Genomic DNA, 24,304 nt, shown 5'->3' on the forward strand with positions numbered 1-24,304 from the left:
CCATCAGGGACACTTGGAAGAATGCTATTCCTGGTTTCTGAGGTGTCTGCAACCCCACCTAACTGTCACACTTGATGAGCAGACTCCTGGTTTAGTCCTTCAAGTCACTGAGGGTAGTACGAGATACCATACTGCTAACTCTGTGGAGCCCACTGAATCTGTCCCCCAGGGTTGACAGGGAGCTACTGATCACAGTCCTGGAGAGAAATGCTCCCAGGGCCCCAGTGACTTCTCCAACTCTAATTCACAGAACAGGAAACCAGTATCCCTGGGGAGGAGAGGGCCCCTGCTCTGTCAGTCACCCAAGGCCAGGGAGTCCACATATCTGATGCTGCACTGGATTCAGACATGAAAAAGAATTTTCAGCATATTAGAGGGCGGACCTCGTCCCAGCTCCCAGTCGTCCAGGACGAGGGCAGGGTAGTGGCGATGGTGGCAGAGGCAGCAGCGGGTGGCGGCGGCAGTGGCAGCAGAAGCCGTGGTGCAGTGGAGAAGGAAGTGTTATTTTTGCAGTTTCATTAGGAGGCCCGAGGAGGTGCCGAGAGAAGGCTTCAGCAGCAGGAACCCAGAGCGTTGGGGGGTGAGGGTGGGGGTGGGGACAGCAACCTGATTAAGATTTGAGAGGCCTTCGTGCAGGGGGTCAGCAGCCAGCCGCCCAGACTTGTATCAGCTTAAAGGCACAGGATGCAGAGGGAGACTGCGAGTCCTCTCCCGCAGAGGTGCCCTGCCAGGAGGTCTGTCGGGGCAAGGCCTGTGCAAGGGAGGCAGGTTGGGAGTGCTAACTGGATTTTTTATTTTTATATCAAGACACTGTGTTTAAAATTTTTACAAAGGACAAACTCCATGGGTTTCCGTTAGTGTTTTAAGAACTTTTCTTTAAAAAAAAAAAGCCAACAACAACAAAAAAACACCGTCTTTTTGAAAGAGAAATGACATACACGAAAGAGACTCTAAAGAAAATGGGGCGAATTTCTGAGAGCATTACCCCAAGGGCAGAGGTAGGACCCAGCTTACACCCAGGGCCCCCAATAATGACATGGCCTCCACAAAACCTCGTTCACCAAATCTGGGGTCCCCTGGTCTAGGGAGGCCAATGCTCCTGGGGAACGCAGGTCACCTGTGGTCTCCACAGCCCTCCACAGAGATAGAGGCGGCTGGTGAGTTGTCCCCTACGGCCTTCCAACCCCATCCAGTGACAGCCCCTTCCTCCTTCTCCCCCATGGTCTTGCTCGAATCTGTTTCTTTCTTGGGGCTCACGTTCCTCAGTCATTGTGTGAGCAATGGGAGTTCCAAAGCCAGAGAGACCTAGGCCTGGAGCCCTCCCTTCCGGAGCCTCTTTGCACTCATGGGTTGGAGAAGCATTTGTTCCAATTTTTTTTTTTTTTAAAAATCAACAAAAACGAGACCCAGAAAAAAGACCAAGTCTAAGGGAGAAAGAGCTACTCTGCTCTTTAAAGCTCCCAAGTCTGGAGTTGGTGGGTGGTGCAGTTCCAAGAGATGCGGAAGGCGAGCACCAAGGGGTATCCAGCTGGTGCTTCAGGCTCCCTGGGAGTGTCTGTGGTCAGGTCTGGGAGCCGGCTTCAGCTGCTGTTCCATGGGTCCTCAGTTTCCCAAGGACTCGTGTGTGTCTCCATTTGAAGGGCTTGTTCAGGTTTACTTCCTTATTTGTGTTGTTGCACATGCGGGTGCATGTCCATATCTGTCTATGTTTGTGCACGTGGGTCTGCTGTTGGGTGTGGGTGCGTGCGTATACATAGATGTCTGCATGTGTCTGCGTGTGTGTGTGCATGTGTGCGTGTGTTTTTGTGGATCTGGGAGGGGAAGAACCAGGATATAGGCTGTGCTCTGGGCTGGAGCTACTATACCCGGGTGGTGGAGTGTGAGTGGGGCAGCCCAGTACTGTTGAACCCTGCGGCAAAGGTGTTATAGGGGTGCAATGTCTGCAGCCCCACCAGGGAGTTGGGGATCATAGTGATGGTGTTGGGGGTCATGAGTGGAATGTCATCAGGGGAGCGCCGCAGGGTCAGCGTGTAGTCAGGCAGCGTGGTGAGGCGCAGGGTGTCGTGGGGGGGACCTGCCTCACACTCGTGGTGTGTGGGACCCAGTTGCAGTGCTGCCAGCTCCTCCTCAGGAGCAGCTCCCAGTTCAGGAGCCCCAGCTCCCCTCTGAGGGCTGGGCTGCCGCAGGGGCTCCTGACGTCGCTTGTCCTTCCGATAGTAGAGAGCAGCGAAGGCCAGGACATTAAGGAACAGGAGGGAGGCCCCCACAGCGATGGTGACGCTTAATTCAGTGGAGTAGTCACGTGGGTTCTCCACCAGGAGTGGCCCTGCATCCTGATCCCCGTTCCAGGACCCCTGGGCATTCTCGTTGCTGTAGGCGGGAGAGATGGCTGGTCGCTTGGTGCTCCAGGTCTTGCCATTGGGCCTGCGGGTGATGTGGGAGCTGTGGGTGGTATCCGGGGGCGGCACTTTGGTGGTTGTGGACGTGTAGTGGAACATGTCGTGCAGGTTGTATAGGTGGGGCACCAAGTGTTTCCAAAAGGCCACCTTAGTGGCCCGGTAATGATCGCGGACCCTTGGCTTCAGCCCGATGTGAAGGTACAGCTGGTCTCGGGGATTGTATTTGGACCAGGCCACTTCCTCAAAGCGGTTGGCCTTGGTGTGAATGAACTTGGTGTCCTGGGGGACCGGCTTGTTGGGATCCCTGAAATACCACATGGAAATCTGGGGTCACCACTCTATGTAATGAGGAAAAGGCCCAGATTCTTCCTTTAACACCCAGCCCTAAACCCCTTCCCCAGTCCAGAATGTCCTACCATTTCCATGTTTTTTGGGGTCCCTCACCCTGTCCATACCCCTCATCTTCCCCAGACCTTGAACTCCTATTGCCCATGGCATCATGGAAACCATCACATCCTCCCCTGCACCCATCCTCTGAGATCAAGCTATAGGATGCTTCTTCTCACAAGTTATAGAGCATCCATTCATCTTTTCAGCTGCCCAGTTTTTCCAAGAGCCCTTTAAAGGCTTTCTGAATGTACTTTATTCCCACTTCACCTGGCTTCTTACCATCTAAACTCGAATCCCATAGTTATGCCAGTAATTCTCATTCCTGCTTGATCCTTATGCTGACCAAGTTCTGAGCCTCCACAAAAATTTTTAAGGGAAGGAAATGGCATGAAAGACTAGATAAGGGGATGTATGGAGAAGGATGAAGGGGTTACCAATCAAGATTTGGGGACTGTTTTAGGAAGGGAGATGATGGAAGAGGTTTAGGTAGAGGAGCAAAGGGGAGGGCACGCTAGGGTCCCAAAGTAGAAGAACCCCCACCTTCTCCTTACCCAGTCTTGGCAAAGTTGGTCCAGTAGGTCATCACAACAGCACTGAGCATAACGTCATTCTTGGAGAAGTTGCAGGGGAAGAGGTCAGTGGGGCCTACCATAGGGACACCAAAAACATAGGGTACTTCATCCCCATGAGCTGCGTCTGACCAAGCAGGCTTCATGAGGCTCTGGCAGTGATGGTAGAAGGCGTAGAAGTAGGTAGGCGAGCCATAGCGGGCATGCAGATCAGCCGTCACCACTGAGGGCTCCACCCACTGGTGGTCAGTGAAGAGTGCCACCAATGTCTTACGGCGGGTCTCAGGATTGTCACGGTCTGCCCAGTCTGTGTACATGAACTTGATGGTCTCCCGCAGGGTGTCCTTACCCTCAGGATAGCCATACAGATTGTCCACAAAGTTGGAGACTGAATAGTCAAAGTCAGTGCCAGAGACACCATCTTCAGGGTCCACCACCCCTTCCACAAACTTGAGCCCCTCACCCTGGTTGACACCTAGCATGATGTCATAGTTGAGGAACTCGCCCTGTTCCATGAGAATCTCTGGGTCATCAGGAATGACATCACCATCAATCACTGGGCCAAAAGCCACATGGTAGCGGGCTGGCTGGATGTCTTGCTCTACCAGCTCCTTGGCACTCTTTTGCCGAAGACAGTCCACCATGTCAACTGTGTCTAGCACATTACAGCCCACCTTGTCTGCCAGCAGGCTGGTGTACTTCACCGGTTGGTAGTTCACAGCCCAGCTGGACAGAGCAGAACCGCTTTGGATGATGGCCCTCTGGAAAAGCCCTTAGAAAATAGACAGCACCAAGTCAGATCATCATGTCACTCGTGGCCTAGGCCTGGCCCTGTGGGACAGATCAAACACCTCTTCATTCCTTTTTTATTGAGGTCGCCCTCTGGGTTGAATGGGCTGTGAAGAAGGAATAACCCTTTTGCTGGAATGATGGGTTAGGACCAGAGGAGAGGTTGTTGGGCTCTTTTCCTGACTGGTCCCCCGCCTGTTTCTTATCTCCTCATTCTAGGATGATGGTTGGTAACTTCGGGGTTAAGGAAATGCCAGGAAGAATTAACCCCTTGGGTCCCAAACATCAGTTTCCTTAGGCTCCCTCTCTTTATCTCTCCTTTTCTTCCCCTCTTGCTTCCTGCCCAGCTGGGCCCAGCTCTGTGCCAGCACACCACCAGGGAGCTGGCGCTTCCACCACAAAGGGGTCTTTTTCATGAGGGATGAGAAATGCAGGCAGGAGAGAGTTTCACATTCTGGGAGTTTGGGGAAGGATTCCTGAGGGCAAAGGCCCTGTGGTCTGAAGGTCTCCAGGGCATGTGCCCTCCCAAACTGTAGCCTCCACAGGGACTTTCCTTTTCCTGAAGCTACTGATGCCTCAGGTCCAGATTTTCCCCTTGCTAAGAAGGAGCCAGTCCCCCAAACTCAAAACATAGATGATTCTTCCCCTCTATGGAAAAAAGGTATCATTCTTTCTCTGACCTCAACATTCCCAAGTAAGGGGAAATCTGGCCCACAGGTGCACAGTTCTATTCCTCTAAAAGAAAGAGTTTATGGGACTTCTCTGGTGCTCCAGTGGTTAAGACTCTGTGCTCCCAGTGTAGGGGCCACGGGTTTGAGCCCAGCTCAGGGAACTAACATCCTTTATGCCATATGACATAGCCACAAAAAAAAAAAAAAAAAAAAAAAGAGAGAGAGAAAGAAAGAAAGTTGAAGGGAGTCTGCATGGGTAAAAAAGAGAGGGAGAGAAATATAGATGACTACATAAGAAAGCCTCATTTTTTGAAAGATTATTCTCCATTAATCAGTTACAGAAAGAGAGAATAAATCTTTAAAGCAGCCAGGTTTCCAGGGACACAGGCCCACTATGACACAGAGAATTACCACCACACCAAGAAAGGCTTTCTCCTCCCGGGGAAATAGTCCCAGTCAGAGGAGGCACTGTTCCTCTGTCCAAACAGAGGCACCTTCACCACTCGTCACTTCACTCTCCTTGATGGAAAAAAGGAATTCCTCTTCCTGTACCATCACCTAGGAACACATTCTAAGTTGCCTACTTCCCACCTTAGTCTTCCCTCATGGAGTCCCTGGAGGGACAGAGGCAGAATTTCTAGGTCAGAAAAGGTGATTTTTCTCCCTGAGACAGGCCTTCTTCAAAGAGAGAATGCAAGTCTTCCTGTGAGAATATCACTAACTCATAAGGTGGATTTCAGTGAAAAACTGTGTTCTCTCTCATGGTTTTCCTTACTTTAGAGAAGGACACTTATTTTGAGAAGCTCATCTTTGCCTCTCAGAGGTAGAAAGGGCTCTTACAGTCCAGGTGGCGCTAGTGGTAAAGAACCCGCCTGCCAATTCAGGAGATGTAAGAGACACAGGTTCTGTCCCCGAGTCGGGAAGATCCCCTGGAAAAGGGCATGGCAACCCACTCTAATATTCTTGCATGGAGAATCCCATGGACAGAGGAGCCTGGTGGGCTACAGTCCATAGGTTTGCAAAGAGTTGGACATGACTGAAGCAACTTAGCATGTACTCATAGTCCACAGGTGAAGAGAACATTTCCTGCTGAACACAAAAAAGGGTCCATTTGGCCCTCTTGGAAGGGTCACTGGCAGAGGCTTCCCATCAGGCTAAAAATTAAAGTCTCCCTTAGCTGGGGTCATACAGCTTGGGGGTGGGAGAGGTTTGGTCTGGACTGTGATAAGAACTTGCCACCCCTCAAACAAAGCTCATCCACAGGTTTTTAATGCTGGCTTTGGTCCTGTCTCCCCCGTCAAGGGCAGTTCCTGTCTTACACAGACTTGCTCTTCAGAGATGAAGGCCGAGAATGAGTGTTTCTTACACCTAAAAACTAATTTCCACTCTAGAGCTCTACCCGAAGTCACGTGTCCTTCCCACACAGAAAGATTTCCCCGGCCCAAAAAGAGCCAGTGTCCCTTCAGAAAGAGAGAGAGACATCCTACTCCCACACTCCTCAATAAGACTCCCACATCACAAGGAGAACCTTCCTTTCTCAAGATATAAATGGGATTCTCTCCTTTCTCTCTCATACTGGGAAATATACATCTTCCCCTAGAGAAACACTTCCTTTCCACTTCTCCCCAAAGAAGGCTTCCCTTGTAGCTCAGCTGGTAGAGAATCTGCCTGCAATGTGGGAGACCTGGGTTTGATCCCTGGGTTGGGAAGATCCCTTGGAGAAGGGAACGGCTACCCACTCCAGTGTTCTGGCCTGGAGAATCCCATGGACTATAGTCCATGGGGTCGCAAAGAGTCAGACACGACTTTCACTTTCACTTTCTCCCCAAAGGGACACTGAGCTGGTAGGCAAGGGTTGCTGATTCCCCTGGGTGCTCTTGGGACATGAAGCTGGGCACCCTGGAGCCTGGAGGGCCTGGGGTCAGGGTCGGCAGCCAGCACTTGGCTAGTTCTTGTGCTGTTCCAAGAGCTACTCACCTTCAGAATGATGCGACAGTGTGAGGAGGCTGACACAGGATGCACCAATGCCTGAGCCAAAGACGGTGATACGGCGGGGATCACCACCAAAGAAGGCGATATTCTCGCTCACCCAGCGGAGGGCCTGGATTTGGTCAAGGAGCCCATAGTTTCCCTTGGCAGCCTGATCGCCAGTGCTCAGGAAACCTGAATTCAATAAAGGGCACAAGGACAGTGAAGGTGGAGGGATGGAGCATTTGGATGGCGATGACTGTCAGGGGCATAAGGATGGAGGATGAGCATGCAGTGTAGCTCTTTTCACCCAGTTAGCATTAACCATTGCTCTTTTCTGCAAGGTCCAGCACCATCACTCTGGGAAAGATCAGTTTCCTACTTCCTACTCATTCCCCAGTTTGGAAGGCGGGGTCTCCAGACTGTCTGAAAGGGATGCCTCCAGTTGGGAGACTTAAACTGCAGGAACTGTAAATGGCCAGTATCCAGCATCCTCTGCCTTGATGTGCTAACTGATACATTACTCTAGCACCTGTCAAGATAGAGTAGAAAGAGCAGGGACCTTGGCTCTACCATTTACTGGCCATGTAGTTTTAGGCAACTTATTGAAAATCCCTGGGATTTAGCTTCCTCTCCTGTAAAATGGGGATAAAATACTTCAAAGGGTTGTATCAAGGATAAAATGAGCATAGGCATATCAGATATGCTCAGCACACTATACATCAATAGCTACTTCTCTTTTTGCTTTGTTCTGTCTCTGGAGGAAGTTAACATTCGAAGAGACTATAATCCCTAAGCCCTCCTGGCACCCCCTGTCCAAGCTTGTCCATTTCCACTTCCTTCCAGGGCCTCAGATGCCCCCTTCTCCTCATTCTCAGGGCAAGTCCTCATTTCCCCATCCTCCAAGACCTAATGAATCAGAAACTCTGGGGGTGGGGCCCAGCAATCTCTATGTTTAACAAGCTCTCCAGGTAATTCTGATGCCTGCTAAAGTTGGAAAACCACTGGGTTAGACCATCTTTTTCGTCTGGTGGAGAAATGGGGAAGTCAGTGCAGCTCATTACCACAGAAACAGGTCTTCCCGCCCACCCACTGGGATTTGCTGCTGAGGAGACATGTCACCATGGAGACTACCTTCCCACCCACCTGCTGGGATTTGCTGCTATGGAGACTTGTTGCCATGGCGACTACCTTCCCACCCACCTGCTGGCTATCCCACAGAGATGTCCTATATTCCCCCTACTCCACCCTGCTTCCATTTTAGTCTGATCTTGCTGCTTCATTTCATCCTCTTCCCTGATATTTAGGCTCCTTGGAAGGCTATCATCTCCTGCCCTAGGCTTTTGGAAAGGTTCTTTCCAGGTGGATAGCTGTGGTGCTCTTACACACTGAAAACCTATACCTGGGTCAGTATTTTTTAACTCCACAGTTAAAAGCTCATCCACAGCCCCTGGGATGAACTTTGTGGGAGGCCATGTTTGAGGAGGCTCCCTCAGCTCACAGAGAGTTCTCCAATGGGCCTGGTAGACCACGAGCAAAAGCTGAATTCAAACAGACTCAAGCAGGCACAAGACCTCATCACTGTCTTTCTTGAGTCCTTCTGAATCTAGCTACTGTGAAAGAGCTCATTTCACCCTCTTCAAGTATGTTATTAATTTACCTTTGGTGCAATTAAGTATGTAAAGTACTTAGTTATTCCTCTCAGGATCTAGTCACAAGCCCTCTTTAGCCCCAGGTTCCCAATGAGGAAATGAGAAGGAATTAGAGAAAGCCTGAATGAGGATGAATGGAGGAGCTCTTGTGCCTAGAGTCTAGACAAGGGAACCAGCTTCTTGTCTGGCCCATTCACAAGCTGAAGTTGCTCCTGCAAGTCTTGAAAAGTATGCTGACCAAGATCCAACCTGGCTGTCCAAGCCTTGAGACCCTCCAGCAAAAATCATTGTGTTTCTCTTAGCCTGCCTGTCCTCCCTCCCTCCTCTCTCTTTCCCCCATTTTCTCTCTGCCTTGTCTTTTATTTAGGCAATAGCAGACTTGGCTTTGGTCTTTGCCAAGGTATCATTCAGTGAAATGTGTCAAATACACCTGTCCTAATCAGCAGGGAGAGCCTGCATTTGGATGTAGTAAAGTAGATTTCTCCAAAATGTACCAATTTCCTGGGTTGGGAACAAAGGCCTGAAAGGGCTGAGTGGAGGATTTGAGCATCACTGTCTTCTCCCTTGGGTCCCATGAACCTCAAGATAAGAGGCACTGAAGCTAGTGGATGACGTCATGTCAACCATCCTACTGCAAGCATCCTGCTTGAAGTGCTCTATACAACAGGCTCAGGCAGATGATACAGTAAACGTCACTGACCACAAACACAAAAAACCTGGCAGTTTGGAAGAGCAGGCATTTGCTGCTGGTTCCCCAGTAACTCAGTCATCCAGTGAAACCATGTGAGAATGAGGGCTGAGACACCAAACTCCATAAACTGCTAGAGTAAATCTGAGCCAGTCTCCCTGGGCCCGAGTTTATACTGCAGTACATGGTAAGCTGCTTGTCAACAGAAGACAAGGGAATCTGGTACACTGTATCAAAACCAGATAGCATGTCACCCAAGGCTTGACATTTACCAGGTTTTCAGTTTGCCTGAAGGTACCTGAGCAAGGATGTAGGATTCAGTTCTGAAACCTGAAAGAAAACTCAGCAAGCCCTTACTTCCTCAGCCCTAGGGATATCCACATCCTATATCCTGCTGAGGTCCCTTTCTTTTGTTGGTCTCAAGCCCAGTGGGGGCTTTTCAAATTATAGATACCTCTCTGCCTTGGATGGGATCCATGGACTCGCCTGTGACATTGTCTAATAAAATATGTGCATCACCTAAGATGTCTAAAGAAGCACCTTGGAGGGAACCGTCTGTTTGGGCTCAGGGCTCAGAGAAGCTGATGGAAGGAGAGTGAATGAATGCATATAATTGAGGTCCAAAACTGGTCACATGTTTTGGGAAACAAAACAACAAAGCCTCAGCTATACAACAAAATCCCCAAGAAACAGGGACAAACCCATTTTCTATATCTGGCCCCAAGAGACAAAAACAACTCGTATGTATCCAGAGTCCAATCAGTGGCTTATTGATTACATTTGTGTTCCAGAGCAGGCACTGAAGGGCACACAGGAGGTGGTGGGAAACTTCTGGCCAAATCTTACTTTATGGCTCCTTCTGAGGTTTGAGTAGTATTATTTTGATCATTAACTATTTAAGTCCAAAGAATACAAATGTTTATTTTTTAAAAATAAATATTTTTTAAAATGTGCTGTTTTTTTTAACCCCAAGATGTGCTGTTCTGGTTATGCAAAAGAGAGGAGGTTGTAAGGTGGTGGTCGGGGTCTTAACCTGAATTTCATGGATGAGTTTCAGTGGGATCCATGAAATAATTTCTGTAAGTTTGTGTGTGTGTGTGGTGTGTGTGTGTGTGTGTATGTATGCATGCAAGGATTTTCTGGGATAAGGGGCCATCATTTCAAAGGGGTCCAAGACTCCCCAAAAGGTTAAAAATTTCTGATATACAAGCTTAAGGATTAGAGCAACTGAAGGGTTGTGAAGTAATCATCAAACCAGGATATCACAGGGAGCTTGCAGCCCACAGCTCCCAAGTGACACTTCAAATCCTGAGTCTCTCCTCTGCCTCCTTTCTCTGTGTCACTCTCATCCTCTTTTCTCTTTACCATCCTTTCCTTCCCTTTCTTACTTTTCTCCCCTCATTTCCCCAATTCTCCACTCTCTCTTTGCCTTCATTCCAGCTGGTCAGATAATTTGGAACTGAAGCATATTCTTAGTATTCTCTGTGCTTTCCATTGGTCCTTAGAGAATGGAGCTTTGTGTTGATCATTTTTAAAAGCAGCTGAGTTGAACATTTTCTATCACTCTCATTCAGAAAATAAAGTAACAAAATTACTTCTGGCCTTCAACAACCATGCATGTGTGCCTGCATATCTGTGTGTGATTACATTTGTATATTCATTACTCTTCAGGCACTGGGCAGCCCAAGTGTGTGGGTTTACAGCCACCTGCATGGTACCATTTTTACTGTCAGAGACTCCAATCCTCTTTCTCAATGGGACATAACAGCTTACGAGAGCCTTGCCATAATGTCTGGAGCAACTCCGAGAGCCACAGGAGCAGTGGCAGAACTATAAAACCCGAAGCCCACTAGTCTGTGGAGAGACCAGGGAGATGCCCCACACAGGTCACATCTAGTATCTGGATCTGCTGAAGGGGACGCAGGCTCCACTTTTTCAGAGAATATAATTTCTCCAGCCTGAACCTCCAAAAGATGTCTTGCTATCCCATGTAGTATTAAGGAGAAGTCAACAGGAGGTGGCCTTTCTGTGTATGGAACTGCACCCACAAGTGAAATGCAGCTCTGGGGTCTCTGAGGTTCGAACAGGCAAAGCCACATATTCACAAGTATATGAAAATAAGGTCCCATCAGCCAACCAGCCCAGAAGAAGCCAGGCCTACTGTTGGTTCAGCACCCAGGCCTGCAGACCTGACAAAGAGCCCTGACCCACACTGGGACTCTGAGGACACCAGCCCTCCAAGCAGGAAGTTGGCTTCTTTGTGCCACTCCAAGGGTATGGGGCTGCATGCGCCCTCAGAGGCCTGTGTGCTTGGTTGCCCTCTCTGAGGCACTTGTTTACCTCAAGACCTTGGCCACAGTTAGGCATTACCAGTTATCAAGGAAGGCACAGGGCAGAGGGGCAGCCTAAATCTCCAAAATAAGCACGTAGGCAACAAAGTATGTGTGGGAAGGGGATAAGGGTGTGTATGAGGAGGTATTTGAGAACTAAGTGTGTATGTCTGGGAGCACAGTGGTGTAAGGGATAGGAGTATATGGAGATATATGTGTGGAGAGAGTAAAAGAAATGTGTAGTGTATGTATATGGGGTATGTAAGTGTGGGGTGTGCATGAGTTTGTATGGATATGGATGACCAGGTGTGGGTATATGGATGCATGTATATTTGTAGGGTAGGAATATGTATACATGTATGTATTGGACATACATATGCTAGATGTGTATAGGAAGAGTATGTGTGCATATGTACATGTGTACATGTGGGTATGTGCATGGGGGTCTGTGGGTTTGTGTATAAGGGGGGATGTATAAGGGGGAACCGGAGAAGGCAATGGCACCCCACTCCAGTACTCTTGCCTGGAAAATCCCATGGATGGAGGAGCCTGGTAGGCTCTAGTTCATGGGGTCGCTAAGAGTCAGACATGACTGAGCGACTTCACTTTCACTTTTCACTTTTCACTTTCGTGCATTGGAGAAGGAAATGGCAACCCACTCCAGTGTTCTTGCCTGGAGAATCCCAGGGACACGGGGAGCCTGGTGGGCTGCCGTCTATGGGATCACACAGAGTCGGACACGACTGAAGTGACTTAGCAGCAGCAGCAGTAGCATAAGGGGGGGAACATATATTATATGTAGAGCATGGAATGTGTATGTACACGTGGAAGCAGGGATATGAGGGATATATGTAGTATTTGTGTACTTTGGGGTGGGGAGGTGTGGACTTGCAGGTATGGCTCCTATATGTGTAGGGAGGGGAACAGTGGTTCATGCTTATGTAGGGAAGCTGAGGGACATATGCGTGTGTGTGAATGTTACAGGAGAGTGGATACAGAAGTGGGGTATGTAGGGAGACATAGATCTGTGTATGTGTAGAAGATTCCCCCACCACTCCATACACACTCCACACATATAGTCTCCCCAACACACATATCTAGATACCCCACACCTTTCTACACTCCTTACCCATACCCCGCATCTTATCCATACCCCACATCTACACAGATTTCTCTCACCTCCCATGTGTACACACACACAAACACATACACACACACAGAGGTTCCCTCCCCATTGCTATATCTACACCTGTGCCCATATACATATGTGCGGTGTTTGGGTGTGGGTACCACTCCAGTACTCTTGCCTGGAGAATCCCATAGACAGAGGAGCCTGGTGGGCTGCCATCTATGGGGTCACACAGAGTCGGACACAACTGAAGTGATTTAGCAGCAGCAGCAGCAGCAGCAGTAGCAGCATGGACCCAGGGTGTGGGTCTTTGTGTAGAGTGCATTATGGGGGTAGAGGGAAGCATGAGGTGGGCATGTGTGGTGTATATGGGCATAGATGTAGATATAGTGATGTGGAGGGAACCTGTGTGTGTGTGTGTGTATGCATGGAAGGTGAGAAAAATCTGTGTAGATGTGGGGTATGGATATGGAGTATAGAGAGGTATGCGGGTATCTGGATATGTGCACTGGGGAAAATATATGTGTGGAGTGTGTATGGAGTGGTGGGAGAAGGTGCATATATGTGAGGGGGTCTGTAGATGTAGATGTAGGGATGTGTGTGTGTATGTTTGTGGAGGTGAGAAATAGTTGGACACATGGGGATGGATGTGGGCCATGTGGACATGTGAGGGTATATGGGTGTGCAGATGTGTGACTGACTAAAAGGAATATCCTGTGTATGTGTAGGGTGTTTAGGGATGTGAGGGTGGGAGAATAGAGATAAGGACAGGACACCAGAAAATAAATTGATTTTACAAAACTCAGCCATGCAAAAATCTGGAAGCAGAGACCTGGCTTGAGGCCTAAGAGAAGGTATGAAGTTTGAACTGAATTTCAAATGGCATCTCAACATTCCAGGAAAGGACCTAGGGATGTGCGTAAGCTCCGAGCAGTTGGGTAAAACCATGGGATAACAACCTTGTGACCACCGTCATTAGCACCAGCTAGAGAACCGAGGGGCTTGTTCTCAACTCCTCAGCCTTCTATCCTTCCTTTGAGAGCTCAGGCTTCCTTCTAGGCATCCAACAGGGAACCATACCTAGCACTCCAACCCGATAGTTGAGGGTGATGACGATGACGTTGCCATAACTGGCCAGGACACTGCCGTCAATCATGTTGCCTGTCCCTTCCATGTAAGAGCCTCCATGGATGTAGACCATGACAGGCTTAGCGCCACTGTCCCGGATGTCTGCAAGGAGAAGGGTTGAGACACAGGCTGGGTAGGCTGCCCTTCCTCCCCCACCCCCGCTAGCCCTGGGGTGGGGTGCGGGCAGCAAAGCTATCCCAGGTTCCAGGACACCACTGCCATCTCTGAGGGCAGGACTCAGGGGGCTGTTCAGCCCAGAGCTTGGGCCATCAGCCAGAGAAAGTCAGATTCTGGTGATGTTTTTAAAGACTGGTTTCAAGTGCCTCCCAGCTGAAGGCAGCCAGGTGTGCCTGATACAGTGAGTTCTAAGAGGCTGTGGCTGAGCCCTGGGGGACAGAGGGCAGGAGGAAGAGAAAGGGCTGGTCCCTTAGCTGGATCAGTGAGTCCCTGCCCTGGGCACCCAGGAGTCCTGGGACCTGACATGGCTTTAGAGAGCAGGAGCTGGGGAGCCCTGAAACCCCCAAGGCTAGACCAGTTACATGGAAATACGGCCATTGGCAGCAGCTGGCCCCCCAGTGCAGACAGAGACAAGAGGTGTGGGGATAAGGGGCGGCACAGGAAGAGAACAAGGGAAAATGTGGGGACAGGGGAGAGAATGGCAGAGATGGGGTTGGGGGGACCTTACTGACATGGTTTCTCAACCATGTGCTCATTTACCCCATTCCCCCTGGACATCAGGCAGACTTAGCTGCAAACACTGGGGATGAGGAAGAGTTGGGGCAGAACTAAGAATGAGAGAGCCCACCCCGAGTCAGCTCTGAGATGAAGATGGAGCCTCCACAGAGGCCACTCAGCAAGGGATTTTTAAGTGGTTGCTCCCAAGCCGTGACTGTCCCAAGTGGGGACAGGGCTGATCTCCTAGACCTGCAGCACAACCCCCACCCCCGGCCTGGGAGCTGGGCTGCACCCCACTGCCCCAGAATACCCTACCAGCCACCAGTGGGCCCCCTTGAGCTGTGTGGCCCCCAGGGGTGGGGGCCAAGGCATGGAGGTAGAAGGGAATGCTCTCTGCTGCTGCAAACACAACCTGTTTTCCTGAGGAGGAAGGAAGACTGGTTCAACCGTCACCCAAAGATCTTATGCCATCCACTGCCTGGTCTGTGGCGTATTGGCCTCAGCCTGGTGTTTCAGCCTGGTTCTTGTGGCCGTCCTGAACCTAATACAGCCCCTGACCCCAGGCCATCTCTCTCTTTCTGGGCGAAGGCCAAGGAGGTTCTAGGTGGCGCTGTTCCCCAGCCCCTGGGGTCATCACTGCCTCACTCCTCACTTCCCTCTCCCAGGAGCCAACCTCCCCACAAAAACACAGGGGCTCCTGCCATTCAGGTTTCTCTGTGCCTCTCCTCACCCCCCGCCCTCCTCAGTCCTGCTTTCTCTCCACTCTCCCTGCTGCTCAGTCAGGGCAGGTGCCCAGGAACCACAGAAGATGGGGAAGGAAGCTGTCTCCGGGCAGTGGGGGACCCCGTAGCTCTGCTCGTGGTCCCCTGCTCCTGCCAGCCGTGTCCATCACCCTGGAACTCCCAGTGGCTGACCAGGCCAAAGATGGATGAACAGCCCAACGGCCTTGTACAGGAACAGAAACACACCAACGGACAGACAGACAGACAGACGGGGCTTCTCCCCATTGAGAGGGGGAGGGGCTCTGTGCCATGCACCAGCCGCCACGCCCTGCAGCCCCCAAATACCTTCATCTTCATCCCCGTCATTATCCGCTAAGTCCTCGCCCTGTTTCTTAGCGCCGGATCCTGGGGACCAGACACGGGGAGACACAACAGCACAGAACAGAGAACAAAACAGAGAGAGAATTCAAAAACAGCATGACTGCAGTGTGGCCCAGCAAGCCAGCTCTGGGCCTGGGCCCAGGACAGGCAGGAGGGATGGCAAGAACTGAGGGAATGGGTGGGCTGAGGCCCAGACCTTCATCAGGATGATGGTGTTGCAGGCCCCTGCTGTGCTGGCCTCACTGCACCTCCCTACCTGCCTCTCTGTCCCCAACAGCCTGTCTCAGCCAACCACCTTCCCAGTTAGGAAGGAGGCAGCAGCAGGTGGGCCAGGGCATGGAGCTGGAGACCATCTCAGGGGAAGGCCTTCTCCCAGGTGGAAGGGGCTGCACATGCGTACACAGGCCAGCTGAGCTGGAGCGTGGGGGCAGGCACCAAGGGTGAGAGGTGGCATCACCACCATGTAGCTACAGACGTGAGCTGCCAGGGCAGAGCCAGGGACTCTAGTCCTAAGCTATTTGGGCCCAGTGGGCAGCCTCAAGCTGGGTCTCAACTGATCCTGATTCCCACAGGAGAAAATGGGAGATGAAGCTTTCCCTCGCTGGGACCTGCTCTGAGTAATGGCAAATGGGGTTCCTGCCCACAGGAACCAGGCCTGAGAGCAGCAAGCATTGCTCTGAGATCAAAAGACAGCCAGAGAGGGAGGGAGGGAAGAGAAGGAAGGGGAAAAGGAGAAAGGGACATGAGAGAGAGAGAAACAGAGATAGGAATGATGGTAGCAGCTCCTACCATGTACCGAATGGTTACCATGTGCCAGACACTCTACTTCTGCCATACTGTTTGATCCTTACACCCCAGTGAGGGAGGGACTATCTTTATTCCTGTTTCACTGATGGGGAAACTGAGGATCAGAGAAGCAAAGTGACTTGCTTAAGATCACACAGTTAGGAAGTGCTAGAGGTGAGATCCAAACCCAGGTCTGCTTGATTCCAAAGTCAATGGTCTTTCCACTGCACCATGCCACCTTTCTGGGATGGGGAAAGGGAAGGGAAAAAATAAGTCAGGAAAAGAGGTGGATCATGGGGAAGGGGGAAGGGAGGGAATAAGAGAAAAGAAGAAACTAGAGGAGAGAAGTTTAGGACCTGGCTGAGCTGGCACCAACTCTCCTTCCCATTCTAAGGAGACAAGAAGTTCATCTTGAAAATGGCTTTGAGAAAGAAGACCCACCACCCAGGTGCTGATCAGTGTGTGGAAACAGAGGTCATTCTACGGTACCCCAGGGCTTATCCTCTTGTCTAAGACATCAGATACTCTTGGCCTGGAGGCAGCAAATAGCTTTCTTTCTCAGCTGGTCTGGGTTCCCTTACAGCTATTAATCAAAACAGGAGCCGCCCTCAAATTATAAAATAACTTTTCAACTAGGGCAAGAGCCCAGCCTGAGGGGCAGAAACTGCCTCTGGCTTTCTGAACCTCTAGTGGTGCCTACCGTCTTAACACCTGACGACAGCACTGCCCTCAGAAACCCTGTGGGGCCTGGGGCATCATCACCCACGCAGCAGAAAGCCCCACCCCGTCCTCAAACAGCAAGAAATCACTCATCCTTAAACATGAATTCCCTCCAATTTGATGAAGGTGGAGGTGGGGGGACAGGGCACACCTTCCCCAGGAATTTCTTCACTTACTCTGGACCCTGACTTAAAAGATGCATCCCTTTTGTCCCCTTCTGGGAATGTCCCTGGCTTGCTGCACAGTCCCAGCCTCCTTTGTGCAGATGCTTTGCTCCCTCTGCATAGCACTCACTGAGCAACTCCTCACTGCCATGCCTGTCCCCGCCCCTCCAGGGACTAGCTAGACCACCATCCCCGAGTCCAGTACTGTGCTGCTGCAGGTGCTCAACCAGCCCTGCCTGCTCTGAACACACCACCCCCATAACCATCTCTGGGGATGGGTCTCCCCTAAGAGGCAGGCTTTTAAAATCTGTTTCAAATGGCCAACAGGCCCTGGATAGGGAACTAATTTGAGCAGCTAAATGACCAGATGCCCTCTCCCATGCTGTCTGGAACCCACTTCCCAGCTTGGCCTGTGGGGCTTCACTAAACCAGCTGAGTTTCAACACTAGCCTATGAGCTTCAGAATAGCGATCAAGTCTTTAGTTATTTCTAAATCTTTCCTCTACCTCATATCCCTCCACATCCCAACAGCACCTAGCACATGGCCTTGCCCATAGTCAACAATCATGATTGGTAAATGTTCGAACTTGACTGGTGCTTCCAGGTCTGCATTCTTAGGACTGGACTGGACTGCCCTAGGCTCTTACTGGTGCTCTGGGGGATCAACTGCTCCTAGGAAATGGTTAATGTCATTGCCTCCCCCTCCATCCCCACACCCAAGCAAGCAACTAACTACTAGAAGCAGGTTTAACAGACCCTCTTCATGAATTCTTTTACAGGTTAAAGGAATGTTAAAAGGAATGTTAAGACTGGAATAGTCCTCTACCACCTTCAGATGCAGAAACGGAGGTTCTCAAAGGAAAAGACTTGTCTAAGGTTTCACTGTGAGTTAGCAGCTGATATGGGACCCAGGCTTGTGGCTCCCAGACCCATACTCTTTATGCAGTACCTCCATCTCCTATCTTCATTCATGCAAAAGCGTTTTTACTGATTGCCTTCTGAGCTCTTTACTGAAGCCCTGAGCTGGGTGTGGGGAGGTGGTGGAAAGCTTATCTCTGGGGCAGGGGACCTCCCTCAGAGCTTCAGTGTGCATCAAAAGCACAATATATACATTTCTGGGCTCTTCTCCCAGGAGATTCTTACTCAGTAGGGAATATCCAGTCCCTAAGGACCCCACCTGGGGGAATCCTGCCCTATGATTTCAAAGGAAAACAAACTCCAAGCTTGCCAAAGGGTTGTAGGGACCAGGCTGTGATTTTCCACCTGTTCCTTAGTCTGTTACTGCTTCCAATTGATTCACCCCATCTGTATTTCACCATTTGTTTCAGAGGGGAGGTGGGAATGACCAGATGGGAGTTGCCTCACATGCTACAGTGGAAAGAACACTTCCCTGAGGGTCAAGAGACCCAGGTTTTGGTCCAGGCCCTGCCACAGAACAAGGAAGGGGCCTTGAGCAGCAGCAAGTCACTCCCCTGGGCCTGTTTCCACATCTGTAAAATTGGGAAGCCAACTCGTGCCTTATAAGCTTCCAGAGAAGGGAGGGGGGGTGGATTTTCTGAGGTAAGTATGCAAATACTTTGCAAAAAACACAAAGTGGTGTTGGAACAGGAAGAGTTATTATCCAGGTGGTGGGGGGACAAATTCCTCCTGGCAAGAGTGCCAATTTGAAATTTGAGATCTTGTGCCTCCTTTAGAGTCCACAGTTCCCAGAGACCTCCCAAGGTCTGCCATCAGGCCAGCCGGGGGCACTCAGCTATGCCCTGGCCAGAGGCGGTAGACAGGGTGGCAGGGTTGCTACGCCTGGGTACAGTTTGGTCTAAGCTCCAGGGCTGGAGAGTTGAATCTCAACTTTCAACCTGGGAAAGAGCACGGAAGGATGAGTTGGCAGCTCCCTCACCAGGAAAATGGCAGAGCCTCTGGCTCCATTTTGGTGGCTTAGAGTTTCTCCTGAGGTGACCTGGAGGAAAGCACTGGCTTGGTCTTCGGCACACACTTTAGGGTGGAATTGGGGGCCAGGAAGTTTGAAAGAAACGGGGTTTTGCTGCTTCTGCTCTGAACCTGCCTTAGGCCACCAGAGCCTCCCTGAGGGGAGCCGGGGCCCTTGGATGAGGTGGAACTTATGCCTGCTCACTGACCGCCCCCTGAGCCTGGGCTATTTGAAGGAAGGCTGGGTCCTCAGGGGCAAGGGCAGGTGGGCAGGTAGCCCTCCCTCTCTCTCTCTCTCCCTCCCCGCCGGCTGGCTACCTACCTCCTTTCCTACAAATTTTCTTGTTGGGCTTTCGGGCGCATTCCTTGGAAATCCGCTTTACTGTAAAATGAATAAAAAACTAAAAAATAACAGGAGGCCTCTGCCCAGGGGCATGCACCCCCCACCCCCCAGGCCCCAATAGCTGCTCTGCAGGCGGCACATGGCAGAGAGCCTGTCCCACCATCTCCTTGTTTCTGTCACTTACCTTAGTGTGACCCCCGCGGGAGGAGGCATCAGCTAGTGAAAGAGGAGGCACCTAAGCACTGCCCACCAGGCTTGCCCCCTTCCCCCCACACACACCCAGCTCCCTTGGCCACACACACACAGGTGGAATGGCAACAGAGGGGCCCGGTGGAGCCAGCATCCTCCCGCGGGGAAGCTGCCAGCAGTGACCCATACTCCCCCGGGGAACCCCCATCCAGCATCTGGCCCTAGACCTGTCAAAGCTCTCAGGCCTGGCCAGGCCCATCCTGTGGTAACAGTGTCACTCACACATGGGAGCTCAGACAATGCTGGGAGAGGAAAGAACAGGGAGGAGGAAGAGGGAGGCCAAGCCAAGTGATGGTTAAAAGCCTTTTCACAGACAGACAGATGCATGCTTCAGGGCACACGACCACATGCCAGCCACAAACACAGTGGGGCGGGTGGGAAGCAGGGAGGGCACAGCGCCTGGCCACACTCACCATCCTCCGTTGGCACATAGACGTTCAGGTAGAGGCAGTCCTCGTTAGGCTCCTGGATGTAAGTAGCGACGATATCCAAGTTGGCGGTGAACCAGACAGGAAGCATGACTTCGGGCACAGCTGTGTGGATGTTCTGGGGGCACACTGGGGGAAACTGTGTGGCGTTCCGGATGCCCGACCAGGATGGGGGCGGTTCAGGGGGCAGGAAACGTTTCTCGCCGATCGGGGGAGCTGCGTAGGGCACCCCAAGGTACTGGTCCACAGGCCCCAGGATCTCACTGGGCAATGGTACCCGGGCACCCCTTAGCTTCCCAAAGTGAGTGTTGACTGTGGGTGCTGGGGCCTGGGTACTGGCCCTCAGCACCAAGCTCAGGAACCACAAGGTGAGGCACAGGCTCCGGCCAACTGTGGGCTTGGGGCTCAGGGACAGCGAAGGTGGGCCAAGCCACAGCCACATGTTCCGGGCCGGGGGACTGGCAGGAGAGGCAGACTCCAGGGTCACAGCATCAGCCCAACAGGCAGCCCCTTCATGGCCACACTGACTTGAACCTCAAAACTGAACTCCCGAGGGACACCTACAGGTGCCCGGCAACGTACAGAGCAGGTCGTCCGAGCACCACAGCTTCAGAAAGGGGACTCCCTCAGGGCCAGACAGGCCTGTGGAAAGAGGGAAGTATGCGTCATCCAAGATGGTTGGGAGGATCGTGGAGTGGGTCTTTGGGGCCCTACCGTGCTCGGGCTGTTCTCTTATAGTTAAGAAAGGTTTCTTCACACCCGGGATTCCAAGGACCCTCAGACTGCCATTCAGAGCCATTCGCTGCACCCAGGGAAGTGGTTAGAAAAGCCAAGGGGATGGAGAGATTGACAGTTGTTGCCACTGTAAGTTGCCAGTCCCCAACTTCAACTTCTCAGCCAATGGAGTTCATCGGGGTCAACTGGAGCCAGAGTAGCATGTGGGGGAACAGGAAGTGGAGCTCAAGTTCCTGGGTACTCTTCCTGGACACTGGGCTCCTAGCCTCCAAGACCCATAACCCCCATAGGGTCCTCCACGTCAGGAGAGGGTAGGATTGTGCACCTCACTCCAGGACTAAGGCAGAATAAGGGAATATGCATCACATAAGCAAAGGGGCCTCTAGAGAGATCCCCTCTCTCTCTGGCAGGGAAGGGGGCAGGACAGACATTCACAAGAGTCCCCAGGCCCTCCTGTACATTTCTCCACAGCCCTCACTGCTTCCGAATACTTAAACATCAGTCCTTTCTGGTAGTTATCTCTAATTCACACGGGGTGCCAGAAACTGAGGCAGAAAGAAGTCTGCCTAGCACCCTAGGCATTGTTGATGCTCAGCCAGTGTAAAATAAACAACGGAGGGCGGGGGACACACACTCAGAGACTCACAGAAATAAACTCACAAAGACTCAAGAGGGAGTGAGAGAGAGAAAGCCTGAATCACAGACACTGTGATATTCACTCAGGGACATACATTTCAAACCCACAGAGACCCCCTCATATAGTCCCACCTTCTGAGACAGAGAGCTTCACAGAGCCAGAGACTCACAGAGAGATACATTCAGAGACACACACAGAGACTCACTGAAACCTAATCACACATACCACATAGGTAAATATCCAGGGACACAGGCAGCATAATGGTGACACACAGGTGGAGACAGAAGCAGAAATAGCAACACACTCGAGGCACACAGGCCTTCCGATACAACAGCTGTACAGTCAACACACATACATAGGCACACACAGACACTCCCGCATGGACACACACACACACACACACACACACACACACACAATTGAGTTTCCCCCTGTTTCTCCCGCCTTCCAAGATTGTAGGCCTGCTCCTTTAAGAACTGGCTGAAGGGGTGGGGGAGGGAGAATGGGAACGCCCGGCCACCGCCACTGAGAGAGGGGAATGAGAGCGTGTGTGTCTGTGTGTGTGTGTGTGTGTGTGTGTGTGTGTGAGAGAGAGAGAGAGAGAGAGAGAGAGAGAGAGAGAGAGAAAGGAAGAGGGAAAGAGAAAAAGGAGGAGGAGGGAGGGCGGGCAAAGAGACTAAAGGGGGGGCTCAGAGGAAATGGGGAGAAAAGTATGGGTGGTTAGATCCCAGACACTGCCCAGAATGCACCCGGGTGGGGGGAGGAGGGGAAGGGGTAGGAGTAGGGAGGTGGGGCAGGAGGGAGTGGGTGTGCGTGTGTGTATGGGGGGGCTAGTCCGCAGCTGAGTTCACACAATCCCCCCATTCACCGTCTCCATGGCAACTCCGGGGTACAGACCGCTCATTCACACGGCTTCCCCGCCAGCAACCCCCCCACCCCACACCATTAACCCCCTCGGTGCTGCCCCTCCCCGCAAATTCCATTAACCCTTTTGAGATGCCTCCCTCTCCAGTAACCCTTGAGCACCAAATGCTGTTCTCCTGTGAGTCAATTTCCTGCAGCCCTTCCCCATGAACACCTAGACAAATCAACCGACCCCCAAACGCCCTCTGTACCCTAGGACCCACTGTGAGTCCCCAAGGCCAAGATCTCCATCCTGGTCCAACTTGCAATTTGGGAGAAGACAAGGGGAGGTGGCAAAGCCGGGGATTCAGAAAGCATCTGGGGGGTATTCTGGGCTGGAGCAGTATTGGGCGGGGGGCATTGTGCAGGAATGGACTGGTGTCTAGAACTGCAGTACTGGGGGCTTTGCGGGTTCTGAATGGTATTGGGGGATGGAGCTGCAATGGAATGGGGGAGAATAGGATAAAGGCCTCCGTTGGGGGGGGGGGCTGCAGAGAGTGGGGGAGGGAGTCTGGCTGTGAGATGCTATGATGGAAGAAGGATGGGGCTGCACTGCGGGGGAGGGGGGACTGGCAATGTGCAAAACAGAAACGGGGCAGGGGGCCCTCAAGAGGGGTATTTTGATGAGCATGCGGGCAGGGCAGTGGAAATAGAGGGACCATGGGCGGGAGGATGATAAGGATGCGGGATTCAGGGAGGAAGGAGGTGGAGGGGAAATGCGGGGGAGGATTGGAGGGGGGGGGGTCAGGGGTGCCGATGGAGAACATGGGGTTGAGGATGGGGTGCATTGGCTGGGAAGTGGAGCACCCCAGGATTGGGAAGGGATAGGATCGGGGCAAGGTATGGGCAGCTAGAGGATGAGAGACCGGAGCAGGCGGCCTCACCTGTTCCCCGGGCTGTTGCGAGCGACTGAACCGGGCCACGGACCACCCATATCGCTTCCAGGCCAAGGGCTCCGCACCCGAATCCCCGAGATCTGCTCTCCGGCAGCCTGGCTGCTGTGCCCGCGCACCGAGGGGGCGCGCTGCGCGTACCCAGACAAGGGGGGGCGCGGTCCCTTCCATTAACTCCTTTTGCGCCAGAGATGGCTCAAGTCCTGGGGCATGGCCCAATTCCTCCCAGGCTCAAACACACTCTCCCCATCCTCTCTCTCACACACCCCTCAAATCACAGATAGATGATCTTCCAGGGCAGCTAGTTCAAACTTTACCTTCAAAGCTTGAGACCTCAAAACAAAGGGAGAAACTGAGGCACTGCCTGCAGGAGTCCTCAGTCACACTCCATGAAGACCAGCCTCCAGCCCACTTGGTATCCCTCACCTCTCCTCAGCACCAGCACCACTCAAGCACCAACAATAGGTGTGTAGTGTGGGGTGCACTTTGCCCTCATCCTGTCACTCTCAAAAAGGTCAGCATTGTTCCTTTCTGTTGGGGCATGTCAGACTCTGGCTGTCAGCATGCCAGTTGTCCAACCATGTCAGTCTCTCCCACTCCAGACCCGGCTGTCTCAGTGTCTTGTGTTCTGTGTGTAGGGCACCTGTCCAGTTTCATTAGCCCCCCATCCGAAGCCCCTCTGAGTGTCCCTTATCCCAGCCAAGCCTCTACCCGTATAGTTCCTCAGAACGTTTCTGTCAGGATAACACAGGGCAGAAGAAAGCTTCAGTCAATTATGTTCAACTTTATCCTGTTGGACAGTTCCTCTCCTTGTGCACACTACCCTTAAATTTAGTAAGTCCCATCTGAGCAAGGGCTTCATGGACCTCAGAGGGACTTTTTTTTTTGTAACTTGGGTATTGATTGGTGCTCCTGGTTTTACCAGCACAACTGACAGTTCCCAGTGCTAGAGTGCAACTGTGGCCTGGATGGTATCCTGAAGTTGTCCAATCATCAGGTACCACCCACCTATGAGGTTGGGACTGGCCT

The 24,304-nt window shown here is 51.8% G+C and overlaps 1 protein-coding gene across 3 annotated transcripts; it reads right to left on the reverse strand.

Annotated features, from left to right (window-relative positions):
• Positions 1 to 804: 804 nt before the first annotated feature.
• NLGN3 (neuroligin 3) lies at positions 805 to 23,383 on the reverse strand. 3 transcript variants are annotated; one of them, XM_005900821.2, is made up of 8 exons: positions 23,267 to 23,383; positions 20,093 to 20,749; positions 19,410 to 19,469; positions 15,456 to 15,515; positions 13,666 to 13,815; positions 6,796 to 6,981; positions 3,341 to 4,130; positions 805 to 2,703 (listed from the first exon to the last, which is right to left on the reverse strand). In XM_005900821.2, the coding sequence occupies exons 2-8, from the start codon at positions 20,547 to 20,549 to the stop codon at positions 1,860 to 1,862; spliced, it is 2,547 nt and encodes an 848-aa protein (XP_005900883.1). In that variant the 5' UTR covers positions 20,550 to 20,749; positions 23,267 to 23,383; the 3' UTR covers positions 805 to 1,859. The 3 variants fall into 3 exon arrangements, with proteins under 3 accessions (XP_005900883.1, XP_005900884.1, XP_005900885.1); XM_005900822.2 differs by lacking the exon at positions 19,410 to 19,469; XM_005900823.2 differs by lacking the exons at positions 15,456 to 15,515; positions 19,410 to 19,469 and having other exon boundaries at positions 806 to 2,703.
• Positions 23,384 to 24,304: the final 921 nt, after the last annotated feature.

The sequence above is a fragment of the Bos mutus genome, chromosome X, assembly GCF_027580195.1.
Source record: "Bos mutus isolate GX-2022 chromosome X, NWIPB_WYAK_1.1, whole genome shotgun sequence".
NCBI lineage: Eukaryota > Metazoa > Chordata > Mammalia > Artiodactyla > Bovidae > Bos > Bos mutus.